The following is a 22,758-nucleotide window of genomic DNA, read 5'->3' as shown; positions in this document are numbered from 1 at the left end:
GCGACCTCGTGGAGACACCAGATCTCATCCTGAGCTGGATCAGCTCCCTCAGTTGTTTAGCGGAACTTTCCCACTTAACTTCCCAGATTTTGCAAAGTCAAATTGGTCCCTGGGCCCTGCTCCACCCCCACCAACACCTGTGGTTTCTCAGCATTGCTTTGAATTTTAGCTTTCCCCATTTATCCAATCGCCAGGCTGAACACAAAACCCCCAGCCCCTCAACACCCTAGGGTTACTCCCCAACCCTTCACCACCTTAAGGTTACTCTCGCCTTCCCTATTGCCAACAGTACCTGTGCTCAAGCTTATTGCCTGGAACGTGTAGATTGAACCAATATCCCCTATTCTACTCCCCAGGGGTTGGTCAAAACAAGATCAGCAGATGACACGGCCTTGTTGCAAAGCCACTCAGAGGTCAGCTAGAGAACGAAACCCGGCCCCCAGTGGGGCAAGGACGCTATCACGGCCTGCCTCACCAGTACCATGACAGAGTCACCTGCAATGCACGCTGACGCAATTATTTTTATTTTTAAAAAATTTTTAGTTACATTATTATATTTTAACTTTATGGTACAATTGCATAGGGTCTAGGATTTTTCTACCCCCTCCCCAAATTTCTAACCCCCAACTGATTTTCCCCCGTAACATCACAATAGTTTAGTCCTTCATAAGCAGTCATATGTCCGTCAATCTGTTATTTAAGCATGTCCTGACATCACTGGTACAGACAATGTCAGATAGTCCAGCAGCATGTTGCCAAGATATGTTCCACCGATGCATTTATACACACAGGCTGCTTAGCTGAGCAGCGAGAAGCGCTCCTCTGTGCTCTTATACCTGCTGTGTCCCCTTCCACAGCCCCTTTCTCCTGCATCCACAGCACGTCTCCTGCTCCAAGCCCCACCACTCCTGCAGGACATGTCACTATCCCTCACTTCTGGGAATAGGGCTCCTTCCATGATGAGGTGAGGTCAGGTAAGGCCAGCACAGTACCTGGCAGAACACATGTGCACATCTCGCGGGAGGCAGCAGGTTATGTCATGGGGAAATCAGCACAAAATCAAAGAAGCAGGAGGATGGATTTTTCAGTCACGCAAAAATGACGGTGAACAATTGCATAAGGAAGCAGGCATTAAAATGAGTGGGAACTGTGTCATGAAACAGGGAGGAAGGAAGATTTGAAGGCTTTTAAAAAAAAAAATTCCCAGTGACTTGACATGGCCTATTCAGTTTCACTTGGAGCAATGGAATAGCCTTTAAAGCGGAGTGAGAGAGAGGGCCCTCAATTCCCATCTTCACCAGGAGCAAGTGAAGTGTCAAGTGTTTAGCAAAGAACTTGATTTTCTCACTGGTGTCAACGGGGCAGCCTCCAAATGAGGATGTGGGTTAGTAAAAACAGAAATAGTATTTGATGCATTTGAAACATTATCTGCAGGGATTTTACAAAAAGATAAAGATCAGCTAGATGGTTGGTTGGAATTTTAAGACTCCCAGTTGAGGGGGGTGGGGATATGTTTCTCTAGTTACAGGGACAAACGCAGAACCCTCCAATAAATGGAGCTCAGAACCATCACCCGTCAGAGGGTGGTGGCAAGGGGTGTGGGTTCTCTGCTTCTGCCACTTCAGCAGACATCTGCTCATTGCACAAGTGTAGATCTCCTCTGAGGTCCTTTGGGTGCACCTGTCAGCAGGAACTCCTAAAGAGTTAGCTGAGGACCTGGAGTGATAGCCTAGTGGCTAAATCTTCACCATGCGTGCACCAGGATCCCATGTGGACCCTAATTCATGTCCCTGCTCCCAGCTGCTCCACTTCCCATCCAGCTCCCTTCCTGTCGTCTGGAAAAGCAGTAGAGGATGACCTAAGCGCTTGGGACCCTGCACCTGCATGGGAGACCCAAGTTCCTGGCTCCTGGCTTTGAATTGGCTTAGCTCCAGCCATTGCAGCCACCTGGGGAGTAAATCAATGGATGAAAGATCTTTCTCTGCCTCTCCTTCTCTTTGTATATCCATCTTTGCAATATAAATAAATCTTTTAAAAAGGAGAGAGAGTTAGCTGAACACGGAATTATCTAGGGCAGAGGCCATTTAAAATGGATATTGCAGGATGAATTTATAAAGAGCAGAGTCAGCGCCAGCTGAGTCATCCCGTTGGCCTCCTCCCATTTCCCACACTTGCCTCACCCCTGGGCGTTTCTGGGCCTTGGCTGCCTCTTCCTCTGCCTGGGCCATCCTCTCCTCATCATCTCACTCTGGACATCCTGCCGGACTTTTTATGAGTCAGTACCAACGTCACTCCCACGGCCCTCCCACCTGGGCCCTGGATCCATGGAAACAGCACCCTGCACCCTTCTTATTGTGTGGCTTATCTGCCAGGATCATGAGTGTTGCCTCAATGCTGAGTAAAAACTTAACGACTACTTGGTAGAAGGAGTGGGTGCCAAAACGAAAGCTGAACTTTGGGCTGAAACCCCACCTTGTCACCCTCCCTGAACCTCTGCTGTCCTAGTGTCAGTGCCCCTGGTTATAAGAAAATGCTATTAGATGATTTCCAAACTCCAGGACCATCCTTGGATCCTACAGCATTTTTCTCGCTTTTTTAAGTTTCATGTATTTATTCTTATATATTTGAAAGGCTGAATGATGGACACAGAGAGAGGGGCAGAGAGGTAGATTAACATCTTCTATCCACTGGTTCACTCCCCAAGATGGCCACAATGGCCAGAACTGAGCAAGGACTCAAACTGGGGAACTCATGAGGGTGGCTGGGACTCAGATACCCCAGTCATCACTGATACCCACCACAGTGCACCTGAACAGGAAGCTGGGTAATCAGTGGAGCCAGGCCTAGCATGCAGGCATCCCTAGATGGAATACAGGCATCTCAAGAGGCATCTTAATGGTTATATCACGTACCCAACACTAAAGCAGCTTTCTTTTGGATCGGTTTCTGCTTATGCCATACATACAAATGTCCCATTGGCCAAGACAAGTCACATGACCAAGAATTTGTAGTCTACTATAACTGTACAGAAAATCTAATTTGGGGCCTATGTTGTCGTATAGCAGGTAAAGCCACCACGTGTGATGTTGTCATCCCATATGACACTATCTCCAGAAGAGCCTTCTGGATTCCTGTCTCTTCTACTTCTGATCCAGCTCCCTGCTAAAGCACGTGTGAAGGCAGCAGAAGACGGCCCAAGTGCTTGATCCCTTGCACTCACATGGAAAATTCAGGAAAAGCTCCCTGCTCCTGACTCCTGGCTCCTGGCTGCTGGCTCCTGGCTGCTGGTTCCCGGCTCCTGGCTCCTGGTTCCGGGCTCCAGGTTCCTGGCTCCTGGTTCCTGGCTCCTGCCTCCCGGTTCCTGGCTCCTGGTTTCTGGCTCCTGGTTCCTAGCTCCTGGCTCCTGGTTCCTGGTTCCTAGCTCCTGCCTCCTGGTTCCTGGTTCCTAGCTCCTGCCTCCTGGCTCCTGGCTCCTGGTTCCTGGTTCCTGATTCCTAGCTCCTGGCTCCTGATTCCTGGCTCTTGGCTCCTGGCTCCTAGCTCCAGTCCAACCCAGCCTAGCCCTAAGCTCTGTGGCCTTTTGTAGAGTAAACCAGAGGATGGAAGATCTCTCTTCTCTGTCTCTCCCTCCCTCTCCCTCCCTCTATCTCTCTGTAATTCTGCCTTTCAAATAGCAAAAAAGAAATCTTTGGGGGAAAAAAAATCTTTATTGTGTTGCTGCTGCTTTGGAGAATGGAATTTTTGTTTTCCTATTTATTCTCTTCCTTCCAATTGCCTTTACCTTCAAATTTAGGTTGTTATCTAATTTCGTTAGGAAAGCCCCCAGGTCAATGCTATGAAATAGCTGTGTGCTTGGCTAGGTGATACTTCTGCTACTTTACCGTTTACAAAGCTGGTGTTATTGATTTCCCCTTGCTGAAAAACAATCTATCCGCTTTATTTCACTAAAAATTTGTACTGCTGTTAACTTGTTTTAATTAGCATTTAATACTATCTAATGTTAATTAATAATTCATGCGGCATCTTTAGTAAATAGAAAACCTGGGGTGTAAGTATTTGTTTTCCTAAGATACATTCATATGATGAATTCTAGTAATAGGCTTCCTAGTATTAAATCTTCACTTCATGCCTTCTCCAAAGCTCCCATTCCCACCTGCCATCTTCTGCTGCCACCAGGTAACTGTTGGGCTTAGAGACGACAGCACTGAATCTCAGCTGTCCCACTTCTCTTGTGCCCAATCCGTTGGTCAGCATCCAGATCCGTGCTGTCTGCCACCATGGCACCAGCTACACGAAGGTGTGGAGACCTCAGCATGGCAAGTCTGAAGTGAGCTGTGCCCTAAGTGTGACATATCTGCTGGATTCTGAGACTTAGGCTAAAAACATGCAAAATCTCACAGGTGATTTTTTTCATTGAGTATCTGATCAAATGATACCCAATGCAGAATACACTGAGCTCAATAAAATCCAATATTTAAATGACTTCCTATGTTTCTTTAGAAGCTTTTGAGGGGCCAGCATGGTGGTGGAATGCGTGGGGCTGCAGTTGGAGTCCTGGCTGTTCTATTCCCGATCCAGCTCCCTGGCACTGACCTAGGAAAAGCAGGGGGAAATACTTGGACCCCTACTGCCTGTAGGGGAGACCCGGATGAAGCTCTTGGTTCCTGGCCTCAGCCTGGCTCAGTCCTGGTTATTGCAGTCATCTGGGGGTTGAACCAGCAGATGGAAAAGCTCTTCCTCTCTCTCAATCTTTCCCTTTCCTATTATAACTCTTTCAAATAAATAAATAAATCTTAAAAACAAAATGAAAACTTATTTTTAAGTCATATGCACACATGTGCTGTTGGATAGTGCCATTCAGATTAATTCTTTGATATTCACATTCAAAGACAGTTGTATGGAGCCTAGGGTGAATTAGGGAACTAATCCTCTGCTCTCAGCACCAGCATCCTTTAAGGTCACTGGTTTGTGTCCTGGCTGTTCCACTTCTGATCCAGCATGCTGCTTGTGGCCTGGGAAAGCAGTGGAGGAAGGCCCGAATCCTTGGGACCCTGTACCCATGCGGGAGGCCTGGAGCAAGCTCCTGGCTCCTGGCTTCAGCTCAGCTCCAGCTATTGTAGCCCTTTGGAAAGTGAACCAGTGGATGGAAGAGTCTCTCTCTCTGCATCTCTCTTTCTGTCTCTGTAAAATCTGTCTCTTGGATAAAAATAAAGAAATCCTAGGGCTCGGTGGCGTGGCCTGGTGGCTAAGGTCCTCGCCTTGATCCCATATGGCCGCTGGTTCTAATCCCGGCAGCTCCACTTCCTCTCTATCTCTCCTCCTCTCAGTATATCTGACTTTGTAATAAAAATAAAATAAATCTTTAAAAAAAAAAAAAAGAAATCCTAGAAGCCAATTAAATGTGCTTGTGGGAGATGGTCGCAATAAGTGCCCCTTTCCTGGCTCACTCTGGATTCGGTGGGGTGAGTTGGGGAAATGTGAACCAAGGATTGAAATGTGTTTTGTCATTCCTGCTGATCTCTCTTGCTGCTGGAGCGCCTGAAAACACCAGGCCAGTCAGTCCGCTAGCAGCTGAGGGTCGACCAGCCACGGCCGCAGAACTATCACCCAGCCAAGTCACAGGCTCAAAACGAACAAGTCACAAAACTTCAACATACTGTTTATGCCGCCAAAGCCATCTACATCCATATATAATGAGGATTTATCCTACTCCACGTAGTTAGTCAAACCCACTGCCCAATTCATCAACGTCCTGTGACTAGATTTGAAAATCGTCAAATTTGTCACCTATGTCCTTTCTAATAGCTTCTGCTTTACTTTCATTTGCTTTTTCCTGCAGTTTAGAATTCATACACTCTCTCAAGAAACTTCCTCCTCCCCTAACCACTTATAAAGAAGTATCCTTGACTGCCCATGGCCAGTTTCCTAGCCTGTGTAGTAAGGCACTTTTCACAGCCATGTGACCACTGAGTGGCACAGTGGGACTTCTGCGTCCAGGGACATGACTCCTCCCGAGGGTCTCCAGCTGAATAATCCTCCAGCCAGACTCCTGGGACCAGCAGGCGCTCTCCAGGTATAACAAGGAATTCACATCTTTCAATGACTTAAATGTGTTATCCAGAGTAGAGTCAGCAGCCAAGTGTAACATCATGTCTGGTACTATTTATGACTTGCCCTCAAATAAAACTTATTGTCCAAGATACTCAAAGCATATTTAAATTGAAACTACACATAACACGTCACTGGTGGCTGAGAAGAGTGTCAGGTGCTGGCCGGCCGTCCCTTTAGGTGTTTTAAAGAGAGATTCTAATCCTGATTGTGCTCAGTTCCTTTCGTTTTTTCCATCTCCTCCATTCTATCCACAGGACTTTGTATCCCCTTAACTGCCTCACTTTATTTTCCCTACTTGCAATTTCCATACAAACATTGCAGTGTATAAAATACTCAGTTAATGCACGGATTTTACCTTTTTTAGCACTACAAAAAGCCGATCTCTTGGTTCTGTTTCTACACAATATTTTTTAGTTTTCTAATAATACCACATACTATTTGATTGTCTACTATATGCTACCACATTCATATTTCCAGAAACTTTAAAAAAAATGCTTGTGAATATAAAAACAACAGATTTTATGCATTCCTTAGGGATTCTAGACATCTTGGTGAGTAAAAACAGCTCTGCTTTTCATTTGAAGGGAAATGTTCTCAAGAGGTCAACTTGCCCAAAGGCAAACAGCAAGAGGCAAAGCCCTGCTTTTACTCAGCTTTGTTCAATGCCAAAACTAAACAAAAAACAGCCTCTCTCTCCCTCACATCAGCAAATAAGAGTGGCAGAAGGCGCAGCTCTAAGGCCCACAGCCCCTCACTTGCTCATTTATTGTTCATTCCTCTCTTGTCAGACATTTGGGTTCTGGGATGATTTTTCTGATAGGTGACGGGGTTAGGGACCAAAGTGTACCTGTCCAGTCATTAACCTTATACAAGTGAGCCGGAAGCCTGATAAAATGCCTAACCGATGGCATCAAACTTCAAAAACAACTGACAAGATTTGCAAGTTTAGCAGGTTCTCTTTGAATGGCATCCATTCAAAGATGGAGGTGACCACAAGCACGCAGGTCTGATGAGACAATGATCTTTCCCTGAAGCAGATGCTAAGAAGCCCCTCCATGTTGTGACATTAATTTTATCTCATGCCAGTCACTGGGTGAGCAAGGTGCCTTGCTCACAATACATTTGAGATCAGCCTATCAGTATTAATGCTTGTGCCTCTGTTTTCCATACTGTGCTGTTTGAGTGATGATTACGCCCTTTCTGCCTATGGGGAAGCAGCAGAACAGGAGGAAAGAACTTTCCAGAATAGTTCCACACTGTTTATTTTGGTTACCAATGAGTGACGGGGAAACACATATATTATTGGCCAAGAAGGAGGATTAGTATGCCTCATAAATAAGGAGGATTAGTATGCCTCATAAATAAGGAGGGAGACACTTATTTTTAATACTCTTATTCCATCCGCAAATCTAGTGTATCCATCAGTCAGAACTAGTTGTTAAATGATTAACTTTAATTCATACCAAGTTAATTAAATTTTATGTTGCACATCCATAGCTTCCTTTGCAGCTACAATAGTTCTATTTTCTCTCTACATTAAGCCTTCCCTTTTCACTCCAATTAAATTTCATACTTAAAGTTAGGGATTAACAGAATACAATTTTTGCCAGAGTTATTAGGCTCAACATACTTCTCACGCGTATTCAGAATTTGCACTGTGTAACACAATAAACACAACAATACGTCATTCACAGAATTGTGCTACCTGCTCAGCAACCTCGTGAAATGGTATTCAGAGTTCCAGGAAGAAAAAGAGAAAATCTGTTTCTTTCTTTCTTTCTTTCTTTCTTTTCTTATTTTATTCTGATGATCTTTACATAGTTAAGACTCAAAAGGTCAAGGGCCAGGAAAGTGGGTAAGACCATTGTTTCCACATTCTCTTTTTTCCTTCCTGTATCTGGGGAAGGGCAGAGACAAAGGGAGAAGCCACACCCACCCTCCCAACCACCCCAGGGTCACTGACGTGGGGCATGCTCCGAGGGCACTGCTCAAGTGGTTTTGATTGTTCAACAGTTCTGAATTGCTGCCAAGCTCGCCATTCCAAGCACGATGAAATCTCTTCAGAATCCACTGGCTGACATAGTCCACCTTAGCGTCTCCATTGCCCCCATTTTCACTGCCAACATGTGGCTGGGTTAGTTGATCAATTTATTCTGTCCTTTGTTCTGGTACCAGGTGTTCTATGCACGCTCCAATGTAGTACATATCATCCACGTGCACCTGGATATGCTGTCCACTCTGAGCCACTGAGGAGGCTCAGCTTTGACACATGCACTCCATGTTCAAACCATGGAACCTGCAATTCTCTTCCGGGTTGAGGTTCTCAGTCCAGCAGTTAGATTGGGGGGATCCTCAAAGAAACTTCATCTGAAATGATCCCAGACCTGATTCGTGTGTGTGCTTTCCAGGACAAGGTACAGCACAGACAGTCCCCCTCAATCAACCTATGCACATGCTGATGGTTGCAATTGCTGGGTTAGTTCTGCTTCCAGCCCTGTCTTCTACATGAACCGATAGGTGTTGCAGCCCAGCCCGATCCTGCCCAACACACACTCAGCCTTCATGCAAACCAGTGGGAGCTACAGCCTAGTTGGAGCAACCCACAATAACCCCCACCAGTTCTGCCCCTTGCCCTGGTTCCCATGCTTGCCAGTATGTACAGCAGACTGGTCCAGTTTGTCCCACATTCCATTCAGCTCTCATACATGTCAATGGACATTGAAGCCTAGTTCAACCAAACCAGATACACTATCCAACCCACACATGCTAGTGGGTGCAATTCTGTCTAATCACTCCTGCCCCAGTCCAGTTTCTCATACTCTCCAGTGGGAGTGGTAACCCAATGGGAGGTGCCCACTATTTCCCTACTGGGCCCACTCCCAGATCACGTACTCTCCAGGTGGTTCTGCAGTTTGACTTGACAAAATTAGCCCCCATTGCTAGCATCTGCCAACTGATGCTGCAGCAAAGCCAAATCTGCCCTCACCCACTCTGATTTATGCTTGCACCAGTAGGAACAGTCAGCCCAGTCTGGTTTTTCCCTGATCTTGTTCACATGAGGCCCACAGGTATTGTAGCCCTGCCTGATCTGGTCTGCCCCCAACTCATGCTCTCCAGTGGGAGTGGTAGTCCAGCTGGGAGCCCTCCACATTCCCCCTACCAGCTTTATCCCCCTCCCCCTGGTTCTCACGTGTGCTGGTTGGGTGCTGCGGCCCAGTCTGGCATGGCACGCCTAGCCTTGGCATTTGTCAGTGGGTGCTATAGTCTGGCTGGGCCCAGCCCACCCCCAATTCCAGCTCACACTGGGGGAGTTACAGCCTAGCCCAACTCAGCTGGCCCCCAATATCAGCCCTTATGTCTACTGGTATGTGTTGCAACCGAACCCGGTCCAATCCACACTCTATACTGATACTTGGATTCACCAGCAGGTGATGTGAACTGGCCCAGCCTGGTCCGCCCCCGACCTTCACCAAATGTATGCCAGTGGGTACCATTCCCTGGCCGGGTCTGGCCTGCTCCCTATTATGGTTCTCGTACTCACCTGTAAGGACTGTGTCTTGACAGAGGAGTTTCCCAGGCTCCTCCATCAGAACCTCTCCCAATGTCAGATCTCATGCACACTGGTGAGTTCATGGGCCAGCCCTAACTTAGTCCAACTCCTGTCCTATGAAAAACAGTGGCCATTCCTGACTGGCCTTTAACCCATTCCAGTTCTTACTGTTGGTTGTTTTGAAGAACCTGGATGTTTTCTGCCTTTTGTGATTCTGCCTTAATGGCTTGGCTGGGGGCTGTGTGAACTCCAGGCCTGACAGTCTATGTGACACCCGGCAGGACACCTGGCAGGTCACGTAGGCAGACCACTCCTCAGGAAGGAGGTACCTGGTGTTTGATAAGATTCACCGCCCTATAGCTCAGCGATTTGTACTTTTTAAAGTAGCTTGCTTCAAACCCACCAATAGAAGCCTGCTAAATCATGACTGTATAATTAATAGCCTAAAATGTATAAAAACTGGGGGCTTGGGCTCTCTCGCTGTCTCTCTGGCTCACGTGCTAGCATTTTGCCTTCCCTGCGGATCCAGCAGTGGCTGCCCCTCCCCCGCCCAGCCATGCTGGGCTTGGGGAGGTGGCTGGGAAACCTAGGTTAATTTAAATAAACCACCTTTATGCCTTAGCACCGACTTCAGACTTGATGATTATCTGGTTTTATATGAAATCCAAGAGCCAGAGATTAGGCCTGCCTTTTTGGAATGCATTTCTCACAAATGTAATGTGTTTCATTCATTATTCACAGTGAATTTCACCACCATGCACCCCGTCTCAGCCTGCATCTGCACTGTAATTTGGGAAGCACAGTTATCATTATACCACTCAGCTTTTTTTCATTTATTTAGATCCTGGTGCCAAGATTAGTCATGAATCTGAAAAAAAAATAATTTCTGGCAAAGACAAAATAAATATGAAATGTCTTAAAATGCCATGTCCATGCTGACAGTTACCTCAAAGCCTGACATGGTGTAGTCCGTACGTTTGCCCTGCAATAGACCATGTCCGGGTCACAGAGAAGCAAGCCAACTGACTCGTGGGAATATTTCTACCCTTCTCTTGCTTCCAATTTCATAAAGGAGGCACTGATATGCCAAGTGAAGAAGGGCTGGAGGCCTGGGCGTAATGAGACCTGAGTACATGTTTTCAAGACTAGCACAGGGTCACAGGATTTCCTCTGATATGTAGGAGAGAACAGGTTAGCAGGTTCCTGCTTAGATGGACAGTCACCACACGGACTGGGAGCCCAGAAGCTGCACTGTTCCCACAGCACCACTATTCCCAGCAGCCAAAAGTGAGACGCACCCCAGCGCTCACCGACACAGGACCAAACAGACAAGATGCAGTGTAGACATGCAATGGCCACGATCTGCCATGAGAAGGAAGGAAAGCCTGATGGGTCCCACACCACAGACAGCCCTCTGAAACATCACGCCAGGTTCAGTAAGCCAGGCACCCACGAGTGAGTGTGTATGCTGTGTCACTCCACCTAAGGACGCAGGAAAGGGTCAGTGGAACAGAGGAGCATGGAGAGTTGATTTATGGGTATGAAATTTTGGTTTTGCAAAATAAGAAAGATTCTGGGGGTTGGTGGTGTGGCATTGTGAATGAACTTAGTGCTGAAAAACTGCTATGTGATAGAGGTTTTACTACAATGCATAAAATTGACATGTGCTATGTCCTTCTGCATTACTGTGCAGCAAGTTTACAAAACTTCCTCTACTTAGTTCACAAATACTTCTTGCTTGTATTTTTTAAGGATTCTTTTTTCAAAGATTTGTTTATTTTTATTGGAAAGTCAGATATACAGAAAGGAAGAGAGACAGAGAGGAAGATCCTCCATCTGCTGATTCACTCCCCAAGAGGCCCCAAGAGGCCACAACACCTGGAGCTGAGCCAATCTGAAGCCAGGAGACAGGAGCCTCTTATGTGTCTCCCATGAGGGTGCAGGGTCCCAAGGCTTTGGGCCGTCTTTGACTGCTTTCCCAAGCCACAAGCAGGGAGCTGAATGGGAAGTGGGGCTGCTGGGCTTAGAACCGGCACGCATATGGGATCCTGGCACGTTCAAGGTGAGGACATTAGTCGCTTGGCTACTGTCCAAGCGATTTTTTTTAGGATTTAACTTTTTATTTTTATTTAAAAGGCAAAATGACACAGAGAGGGAGAGACAGAGATCTTCCACCTGCTGGCTCACTCCCCAAATGGCTACAATGGCCAGAGCTGAGCTGATCCAAAACCAGAAGCCAGGAAGTCACGTGGCTATAGGAGTTCAAAGAGGTGAGCCCTTCTCCACTGCTTTTCCAGGCCATACGTAAGGAGCTGGATGGGGAGTGCAGCAGCATGGGGTACAAACTGGCAGCCATACAGAATGCTGGCACCACAGGTAGAGGCTTAATTTACTACACTACATCACCGGGCCCATTCTTGCAGGTGTTCTGAGCCTGGCTGGGAGAAGGGGAATCCCAGGCAAGACCAGCAAGATCCCTGGACTTTGAACTTTCAACATGGTGGGCAGGAAAGGCAAGGAACAGAGTAGAAATAAGCAATCCACAAAGCACAAAAAATTATTTACTACGATTCTATTTTTGAAAAATCTAGAGAAGTGATACCGAGCTAACTGGGAGCTATTTTAAACAAGATACCAGATGGCATTTTCCACAAATTAGGCACACCTGAGAAGAAAAACAGCTGTTGGGCCATAAGGCGCTTTGTTCAGTTCAGACAATTGCAACGCTACTAGAAAATTGAGGAGGGGCCTGGCAAGGTGGCCTAGTGGCTAAAGTCCTTTCCTTGCACATTTCAGGATCCCATATGGTTGCCGGTTCTAATCCTGACGGCCCTGCTTCCCATCCAACTCCCTGCTTGTGGCCTGGGAAAACAATCAAAGACAGCCCAAAGCTCTGGGCTCCACATGGGTATGTGGGAGACCAGTAGCAGGTTCCGGTCTCCTGGCTTCAGCTCCAGGTGTTGTGGCCTCTTAGGGAGTGAATCAGTGGACAGAGGATCTTCCTCTCTGCCTCTCCTCCTCCTCTATATTTATCTGACTTTCCCATAAAAATAAATACATCTAGGAAAGAAGGAAGGAAGGGGAAGGAAGGGGAAGGAAGGGGTGGAGGGAGGGAGGGAGAAAGGAAGGAAGGAAGGAAGGAAGGAAGGAAGAAAGGGAGGGAGGAAGGAAGGAAGGAAGGAAGGAAAGAAGGAAAGAAGGAAGGAGAGAAACAAGAACTCTACATTGTCAATCCTTTTAGGGTTAGCCATCAGGGATCCTAATCACCCCAAGCCTGGGCACAGTGAACACAGTCCTGACTTGCTGCTGGATCCTGCTTCAGGGACAAAACAAAACAGAACCCTACTACAGAGCATGGGGATCAGCTTACCCAGACAGGTCATTGAAACCCTGCCACACCGTGACCAGCCTCGGGCTTTGTTTGCCATTCAGCCACACGGTGAGCTCAGCAGCGATGGAACAAAGAGGCCAGCTCCCCCACCAAATACTGTACAATCACTTCTTTCTGCTAATGCCATGGAGAGTGACCTTTACAGGACTACACTCCATCACCAACATCCCACCTGTTCCATACCTCATTGTGTTTTCTGCACTGAGGAAAGACAGACATTCAACTAGGCCAGCTTGCTTAGCAAAATGCATATGGTGATCAACTTGGGGGCAATTGATTATAAAAGAACTCTGTGAGACCATGAAAGAAACAGGGCTACAAGATGGAGCTGTTAGGCTAAAAGGGCCAGGCACCAAACTAAGCTTTGGGGACAAAAGACAATGGGAGGAACATGAGCTGTGCCCTCAGGGAATTTGCAGACTTAAAGTGATGATTCAAGTTGCACTCAGGAAGTTAAGTTACTACCTGTGATGCCAGCATCCAATATGTGCGCCAGTTCAAGTCCTGGGTGCTTGATTTCCCATCCAGCTCCCTGCTAATGTGCCTGGGAAGGGGATGAAAGATGGCCCGAGTGCTTGGGCCCCTGTCACCCTGGTGGGAGACCTGGGGTGGAGTTTCTGGGTTAGACTTGGCCCAGATCCAGCATGTGGAATCATGTGACAGTGAACCAACAGATGGAAGGTCTTTCTGTCTCTCTCTTCCTGTAATGCTGCCTTTCAAATAAATCAATAAATTACAAAAATCACAATAGGGAAAGTTAATTGAGAAGAGATAATGTTGACTAAGCACAGATCCTAAGAGGGTACTGAGGTTAGGAACTAAAGGTAAGGCACCATTTAGATGCAAAAGGGAACCACAAAATCCTTTAGAAAAGTGAGGGGGTTTGGGGATCCAGTATTCCTGGTTAATTGTGTGAGAAGGGAGCTTGGGATAGGGCTGGAAGGCAGTGCTTGCCGCTAACTGTGGAAGATCTTACAGAGATCCATGCACACCTGATGGACTTGAATTTTATAGTGTAAGCCCTGAGAGCTGTGTGGAAGACTGGAAGTGGGAAAGGCAGGTGAGGCAGCCAGTTAGGAGTTGGCCTAAGGATTAAAGCTAGAGAAGGGCCTGCGCCAAGGAGCAGGCAGTGGAGAAACAAGACTGGAGAAAGATGGAGGGGGCAGAAACCACGGGACCGCTCCCTCCCAAGTCAGGGACAGCCCAGAAAGGATTCAGATGTGTTTATGAAATCATTCTGTTCCACACAGCAATTTAGAGTCTAAGAAAGAGGCAAATTGTGAAATGCATTCAAGAATGAAAAGACCCCTCAGTGCTGATGGGGCTTCACATTTGTCTGGCCAGATTGCCTTTGTCTCCCCTAGGTCCTCAAGTCCAGAATCCTTCCCAATGGCTTGCAAGTATACAAGATGCCCAACCTCATTCAATTGATACACATTTCACCAAGCACCTTGGAAAGTCTGGGGAACTGTTGGACCAAGGAGACAGACATGCTGAGGTTCTCTGAACTGTCAAATGTCTTGCATGGCACTGCATCATAGTCCGTACTCATAGAAACAGGGCAGCAGTTCTAGTGGGACAAGAATAGCAGGGACAGACTGGAAGGCAATACCCTAGAGACATAAGGGAACATTTGAGAGCAATGATCATGTTCATGTTTTTTTTTTAATTTTAACTCCCAGATGCAAAAGAGAATATACTGTCTTTGTCTTTCTGTGTCATTTATTTCACTTAACATAATGTCCTTTAGTTCAAACTATGTTGCTAGAAATGATAGAGTATTCTTTAATTAGCTGAATCACAGTCTATTGTTGTATACCCTACATTATTTTCATATATTTATCTGATGACGGACGCCTTGGTTGAGGCCACGTTTTGGCTAGCGAGTTGGGGCTGCTACAAACACAGTGGAGCAGGTATCTCTCTGTACAATGAGTTCATCTCTTTTGGGTAAATTCTCAGTGGTGGGATTGCTGCATCATATATCAAGTCCATTTCTAATTCTTCAAAAAAATCTGCATGTTTTCCACATTTGGCTGCACAAAGTTACATTCTCACAAACAGTGTACCCCTTTGGTGGGCGTTCCAACACAGAGGGTTAAGCCCCCACCCTGTGATGCTGATGTCCCATCTGAGCACAGATGCTCACTTCCGATCCAGCTTCTAGCACCTGAGGAAGTAATGGAAGATGGCCCATGCACTTGGACTTCTGCCACATGGGAGACCCTGGCTCATGGCTTTGGGCTGAAGCAGCTCTATCCATTACAGCCATTTGGGAAGTAAACCAGTGGATGGAGATATTTTTCTTTCTGTTTCTTTCTAGGTGTATGCATGTGTATGTGTATGCGTGTGTATGCATGTGTGTGTGTGTGTGTGTGTGTGTGTGTGACAGAGAGAGAGCCTTCTTCTCTATAACTCTGCCTTTCAAATAAATAAATTCAATATTTAAAAAGAAGAGTTCGCCTTTCTCCACATTCTCACTAACATCTGTTGCTCCTTCCCTATAGCTAACAGCCATTCTGATAAGGGTGAGGGGATAGTGTGATTGTGCTTTGCATGTCCCTGTTGGCTAGTGATACTGAGCATTTCTCAGGTGTTAGCTGACCGTTTGTGTTTCTTCTTTCAAGAACCATCTGTTCAGTTCTTTCTCCCATTGCATAAGTGGATTAGTTGTTTCTGATTTTTTAGTTTCTGAGTTGTTAGTACATTGTGGATGTTAATCCTTTGTCAGATAAGTAGCTTGGAAATATTGTCTCCATCCTGTCAGGTGTTTCTTTTGTCCATTGATCATTCTCTTTGAAGTGAAGCCTCTGGGTTTGATCTAATCCCATTTGTCTAGTTTTGTTTTAAGCCTGTGTGTTGGGGGATGGGGTCTTATCCAAAATCATTACCTGCACTAATGTCTTCAAGTGTTTCCACTACCTTGTCTCCTTGCAATTCTGTAAGTGGAAATCTTAATGTAGATCTTTGAGCCATCTTGAGTTGATTTTTTTATATGCTGAGGGGCAGGAATTTTGTTTCATCCTTCTACATTCAAACAGCCGGTTTTGCCAGTACTATTTATTGAAAAGACTACCCTTTCTTCAATCTATGCTCTGGGCTCCTCTGTTCCAAAACAAAACAAAAACACTCAACTGCTTGCCCATGGATTACTTTCTCAGTTCTCCACTCTATTCCATGGATCCATGTGCCAATTTTTATGCCAGTCATAATCTTCATTGTGGTAGTTTTACAGGTGTGGACCATTTGTCAAAACTGGTCAAATATAATATGCACAGTGCCTTGTTTACAAATTTTAGCCTGCTTATGAGCATTTTATTATAAACCAATTATACCTTTAAAAATGAAAAATAGGGCCCGGCAGCGTAGCCTAGTGGCTAAAGTCCTCGCCTTGAAAGCCCTGGGATCCCATATGGGCGCCGGTTCTAATCCCGGCAGCTCCCCTTCCCATCCAGCTCCCTGCTTGTGGCCTGGGAGGGCAGTTGAGGACGGCCCAATGCTTTGGGACCCTGCACCCACGTGGGAGACCCGGAAGAGGCTCCTGGCTCCCGGCATCGGATCGGCGCAGCACCGGCCCTTTGCGGCTCACTTGAAGAGTGAATCATCGGATGGAAGATCTTCCTCTCTGTCTGTCCTCTTCTCTGTATATCCGGCTTTCCAATAATAATAATAATAATAATAATAATAATAATAATAATAATAATAAAATTTTTTAAAAATGAAAAATATAGGTGCCGGCAAAATGATGCAGTAAGTTAGCTCTCCGCGTGTGGTATCAGCATTCCACGTGGACAATGGTTGGAGTTCCAGCTGCTCCACTGCTAACCCAGTTCCTTGCTAACAGGCCTGGGAAAGCAGTAAAAGATGGCTCACATCTTTGGGCCCTTGCACCCACACGAGAGACTCCGAGGAGTCTCCTAACTTTGAACCAGCCCAGCTCCAGCCACTGTGGCCATGTGGAGAATGAACCAGTGGATGGAAGACCTCTCTCTCTCTCCTCTTTCTCTCTGTAAATCTGTCTTTCAAATAAGAATAAATAAATCTAGAGATAACTAAAAATACATTTTTTGTTACTAGCTTCTGCTGCTGTTCTAGAAAAAGTCAAATTTCATATCACATCCATTCATTTATTATCAGGTAGATACAAAAACATTACTCAAACTGTTTGCACCTGCGGCAAATTCCTGGGTCTCTATTCTGTTCTCCAAAAACACTTGTCAGGAGAATTTCCTGGAAGCAGTATGCTATGCAGCAGGATAAGCTAACCTAGTAGTTGGGGTCAGGCAAGGAGTAATCTTCTGAATCAACCCTGAACAGAATTTCTGTCAAGCCTGGGGCAACATTTTCATTGGTCAGGTTGTTACAGGGCTAACTAGATTTAAATACCTGTTTCTGGAGGGGCAGGAACTCCTAGCTGGTATTTCCAGCCAGTTCACAAATCTCACTTAGCAGTGACTTCACCCTTCAGTGAAAGAGTGTTACTTGCGGTATTGAATGAATTCATCCAAGTCTCAGGTGCCAATTGGAGACAACCATGTCTGTCCCTTAGCTGTGTGTTCTGGAGGGTGGTATTGTGACTTGTCTTTGAAATGCCGGCAAACTACCTGGGGAACAGCGGGGCCGATTCTGTACAGCCAACGTCTGCTAGAATAGAGCTGAAGGCAAGTATGCAGTGTCTATGGCAGAAAGCAACTGATTCACGGTGTGAAGAAATCACCAGAACAGAAGAAGAGGGAGAGGAGGGAGCAGAGATAAATTTACTGACACACACTTTGAGAAGGTGGCAGGTGGCTGATCAGTTAGCATCAGGTAGTAACTGCTTCAGTGTGTTTAATAACATACGAGGTACTTATTCAGTGGCTGCTGGCTCATGGCTTCTTCATCACTCCCGAGTTCCTTATTGCTTGCTGGGGAGTTTGATTAAGACTTCCTTATTGTCAGGGGTCCAGGTGACCTCTGCACTGCCCACGCTGATGTGTCTTGAAGCAAACCACAAACAGCTCAGCATACAGACTCTCTCTTTTGAGCAAGTCACTCTCTCTCTTTTCTCTACCTTTCTGAAAATACCTACCACAAAACAAAGGTAAACATTGCCCTATTCCTTCTCTCCTCTAAAGCAAAGACTAAAAAAACTTCAAAAATTACTTTGAATAAAAATAGGATTCTACACGAATTCTTTTAAAACAAAAATAATCAGAGACACTTATGGACCATGGATGGGCATGTAACGTGGGGCTGCTCCTGTGACAAACAGTAAGATAAATTCTTCCAGAAATGTCAGTAGAATGATCACATGAGCCAGCAATTTCACTTCTGGGAATATACACAAAATAATGGAACACAGACTTTCAGAGAAATCTGAGCTTGTGATAGGAATGTGTTTTTCCAGCTCTGATTCCAGGCTTTGGACCCTGCTTGAGATAAGAATTCCAAGTCAAGGCAAAGGTAAAGTTCAGTGATGAGAGCAGCAATGATTTCAAGCAAACGTGAGGACACACCCAGATGTGAGTGTGGGCAAACTCGGGAGGAGAGGGACTCTTCCTAAGAGGATGGGGGAGAAAGAGGTGCCCGGGAGGAAAGAGGAAAGAAGGGGGTAGAAGCCTGGACAATGGCCACCCCCACGTCCAAGCGTCCATGTATGGGTAGGGGGCTGAGCCCTAACTGAATGCACAAAGTCAGTGGCAGTTAAGTGGGATTTAAGGCATTTGCAAGGTCTTCTTGGTGGAGTTTCATGGCAGTTTTATAACGCATGTGCATGTGCTCACCACGGTGGTCCCTCCTTCTGGGTGCTGGAGGAATCTCACAAGCCTTGTGGGAAAGTCGGTGCACGGGGTTGGCATGTAAGGGGTGGAGTTAAGATGCAGGGTTAGGGCCCGGCGGCATGGCCTAGCGGCTAAAGTCCTCGCCTTGAACGCCCCGGGATCCCATATGGGCACCGGTTCTAATCCCAGCAGCTCCACTTCCCATCCAGCTCCCTGCTTGTGGCCTGGGAGGGCAGTCGAGGACGGCCCAATGCATTGGGACACTGCACCCGCGTGGGAGACCTGGAAGAGGTTCCTGGTTCCCGGCATCGGATTGGCTCGCACCAGCCCGTTGCGGCTCACTTGGGGAGTGAAACATCGGATGGAAGATCTTCCTCTCTGTCTCTCCTCCTCTCTGTATATCCGGCTTTCCAATAAAAATGAATAAATCTTAAAAAAAAAAAAAGATGCAGGGTTAAAGACAAAAATTATTGAAAAGAAAAAGCCTTCCATCTTGTTTCTTCCTGCCTGCCTGGCCATCTGGGGCCCCAGATAACACTGACATCACAACAGCATACTTCACAGTCATCCATGCACCTATGGACAGATAAATGGGTAGAGAATATGGGGTAAGAACTCACAATGGACTGTTAGCTGCAGAAAGGAAGGAAATTCTGACATAGTCTATGGCATGGATGATCTAGGAGGCAGGGACACTAGGCAAAATAAGCCAGTCACAATAGACAGGTACTCCAGGAATCCGGTTCCACATAGTACCTGGAATTAACACATTCGCAGAGAAGGGAAGCAGAGTGGTGCTTGCAGGGGGTGGGGCAGAGTACTTGTTAAATGGGGACTGCTTCAGTCTGCAAAGATGGAAAGCACTCTGAGATGGAGGAGGGGGAGGCCGCACAGAATGAATTTACCACAAGCCAATCAGATATACTCTTAGAAAGAGATGTATTTATTTAAAAGGTAGAATTTCAGAGAGGGAGAGCCAGAGATCCACAGGTCCACTTCCTAAATGGCCACAATAGCTGGAGCAGTGCAGGTCTAAAATCAGGAACCAGAAGCTTCTTCCAAGTCTCTTACATGGCCAAGCTGCTAAGGTATCCTACAATGCTTTCCGCTTTCCAGGAGCTTCAGCAGGGAGCTGGATGGGAAGCAGAGCAGCCGGGACTCGAACCCGCGCTAACCAGCTATGCCAGAGGTGTACTCTTAAAAATGCTTGAGGCGGTAATTTTTATGTCATGAATATATTACTATAGTTTTTAATTTTAAAATTTGTTTAAAATAAAAACAAAGTAGTCAAACCTTCTCTCGTAATATACATTATTGAACATTCAAGAATGTACCAAATTATCTTCGATTTTTAGAAATTATTTGAATTGTAATCAATTATGTAAGTAACATTTCCATTGTAATATGAAAATGCAAAAAAACTACAAATTCTACGGACTAAAATATTTGCAATACGCGGGGTCGTGTATTAGTTGATAAAGGACCACAGGAACATAGAGCTGCCCAGTGCGCTCTCCAGATCACCCGGAAAACTCCCTTCTGATCGCGGCTAATTCTCTCACTAGGTTGAAAAACAGCAACCAACCCTAGCAACCTCTCAACGCACTCTGAGATTCTTTGAGTCAAACTCAAGCCGGGACGCGGAGCCTTCCGTTGAGCAAATAAAGCAAGGTTTTGTAAAATCTTAAACAAGTGCCACCTTCTGGGACACGATTCTCCACTCCGCCAGCTTTGGGTGCACACCTGGCCTGGAGCAACTCCGGGGTAGGTGACAGCAAACCTACAGTGCCAAGCAAGGGGCCGGCCCGCTAGCCATAGCCACCGGGTCCAAAGAAAGGTTTTCGGACCTCGGGCTCACAGAGCAGCAACTGAGGCGGGTGTGGAGGGCTGGGGCTCTCCTCCCCCTGCTTTCTCCGCCCACGGCTGGCCGGGACGGACAGGCAGAGGCGGGGCAACCTTTGCTCCTTCCCGGGGCCGTCCCGGAGCCCGAGCTCGCCGCGCACCTGGTGGCTCCTCCGCTTCCTGCGCGACCTTGCGCCCCTCCCACCAGGACCGAACTGCGGCCGCCTTCGGGCGCCGGCACCTAGGCCGGTGGTTTCGGTCAGACCCGCCCGAGAACTGGTTTCGATTAGGGACAGTGGCCGTGGCGGGAGGGCGGAGCAGCTGGGACGCCAGGAGCTAAACAGACGTGGTGTGGGGAGGACTGTCCGCGCTGGGAAAGCCGGAGCCGCCAGGTAGGGAGCGGGGAGCCGGAGCCTGGAGAGCGCATAGGAGGAGGAGCGAGGCGACTTGCAGCCCCCTGAGCAACAGCAGGTGCGGCGTCCCAAGATGCGCACGCCGGTGGTGATGACGCTGGGGCTGGTGTTCGCGCCTTGCGCTCTGTTGCTCAACTTGATCAGCACGCTGGCGCCCGGCTGGCGGCTCGTGAAGGGCTTTCTGGACCAGCCGGTGGACGTGGTGCTGTTCCAGGGCCTGTGGGACATTTGCCGCGAGCAGAGCAGCCGCGAACGTGAATGCGGCCAGCCCGACGATTTGGGTTACTTCTCCGCGGAGCCGGTGCTGGCCGCTCGGGGTCTCATGGTCACGTCGTTGGCCATCACGGGCCTGGGGTTGCTGTTGGCCACGCTGGGCGTGCGCTGCTGGCGGGATGAGCCTCACTACGTGCTCGCTGGCCTCTCGGGCGTGGTCCTCTTCATTGCCGGCCTCTTCAGCCTTATCCCGGTTTCGTGGTACAACCACTTCTTGGGGGACCGCGACGTCCTGCCCTTTGGGGCTAGCCCGGTCACGGCGCAGGTCAGTTACAGCTTAGTGCTGGGCTACCTGGGCAGCTGCCTGCTGCTGGTGGGGGGCTTTTCTCTGGCGCTCAGCTTCGCGCCCTGGTGCGAGGAGCGCTGCCGCAGGAAGGAGCCCCCCGCGCACCCGCGCCGCAGCAGCATCAGCACCGTCTACGTGGACTGGCCCGAGCCTGCGCTCACACCTGCCATCAAGTACTACAGCGAGGGCCAGCACCGGCCGCCGCCCGCCCAGCAGCCCGGCGCCACCGGCAAGCCCAAGGTCGGCTTCCCCCTGCCGCAGCCGCGGCTCAAGACTTCCTACACCAACCCAGTGGACGTACTGGACGGCGAGCGGGACAGGGCAGCCCGCTCGCAGGGCGCCTCCTCCCGCAGCACCCGGCCCTACCAGAGCTCGCTGCCCTGCGACTCGGACCTGTGAACGCCAGCCCCGCCCGGGCCCCTGGCTCCATTAGGATCGTGAGCATCTCGGAGGACACGCCGACGTAACCCGACCCTAATCTTGGGAGCTGCGGTTCCGCCTACAGCGGGAACCCCGGATACCTTCCAGTGCTCGATTTGGGTCAGCGACCTGCCTTTCCCGTGGCCAAGCTTGACTGCGGGAGGCATAGCCCAGCTCCGGCTCAGTCTTTGTTTCTGTAGTGTCTGGTTTTCAAATTCCCCAGAGTGATCCAGTCTTCTGATGAAAGGGCAGGCCTTATCGATTGCTAAAGGAGCCATATAGAACAAGTGACATTTGCTTTGTGGTGATCTGGGACAGTAACAGCAAAAGGACGAAATCAGCCTTCCAAAACAATGTGACGGCTTGTAACACCCTGAGCTACTACTGATGAATATTGCATCGGTATGACCAAATGTTATGCCTCCTCACCTCCCCCTTCCCCCACGCCGGCTAAATAACTCCTTGTCATTCTCTCAGGAAGCCAGTGTATTTCTGGCTGTGTTTGAAGGAGGTTCTCAAAATAAACTTAGAACGGTGCAAAATATTAGTAGCCTAATAAGAGCCGTGAGGAAGCAAAATGACCTGTTAAACTGAAGTCCCGCGTGAAATAGAATTTGTATCACTGATGTTTGGTGTGAACTTCGAGGTCAATGACTCAAAAGGTTCGGCTGTTCAGAAGCCACAGGAGAGCACGGTAGTGAGGACAACAG

General features: G+C 47.7%; 1 protein-coding gene across 1 annotated transcript; it reads left to right on the top strand.

Annotated features, from left to right (window-relative positions):
- Positions 1-21,141: 21,141 nt before the first annotated feature.
- Positions 21,142-22,149, top strand: CLDN23 (claudin 23). Its single transcript, XM_004592685.2, has one exon. It carries the CDS (start codon positions 21,143-21,145, stop codon positions 22,025-22,027), a length of 885 nt encoding a protein of 294 aa, XP_004592742.1. The 5' UTR covers position 21,142; the 3' UTR covers positions 22,028-22,149.
- Positions 22,150-22,758: the final 609 nt, after the last annotated feature.

This window comes from Ochotona princeps, chromosome 11, assembly GCF_030435755.1.
Source record: "Ochotona princeps isolate mOchPri1 chromosome 11, mOchPri1.hap1, whole genome shotgun sequence".
NCBI classification, from domain to species: Eukaryota; Metazoa; Chordata; class Mammalia; order Lagomorpha; family Ochotonidae; genus Ochotona; species Ochotona princeps.
The sequence above is the reverse complement of the archived record's forward strand: the minus strand, read 5'-3'. Positions and strand labels throughout refer to the sequence as shown.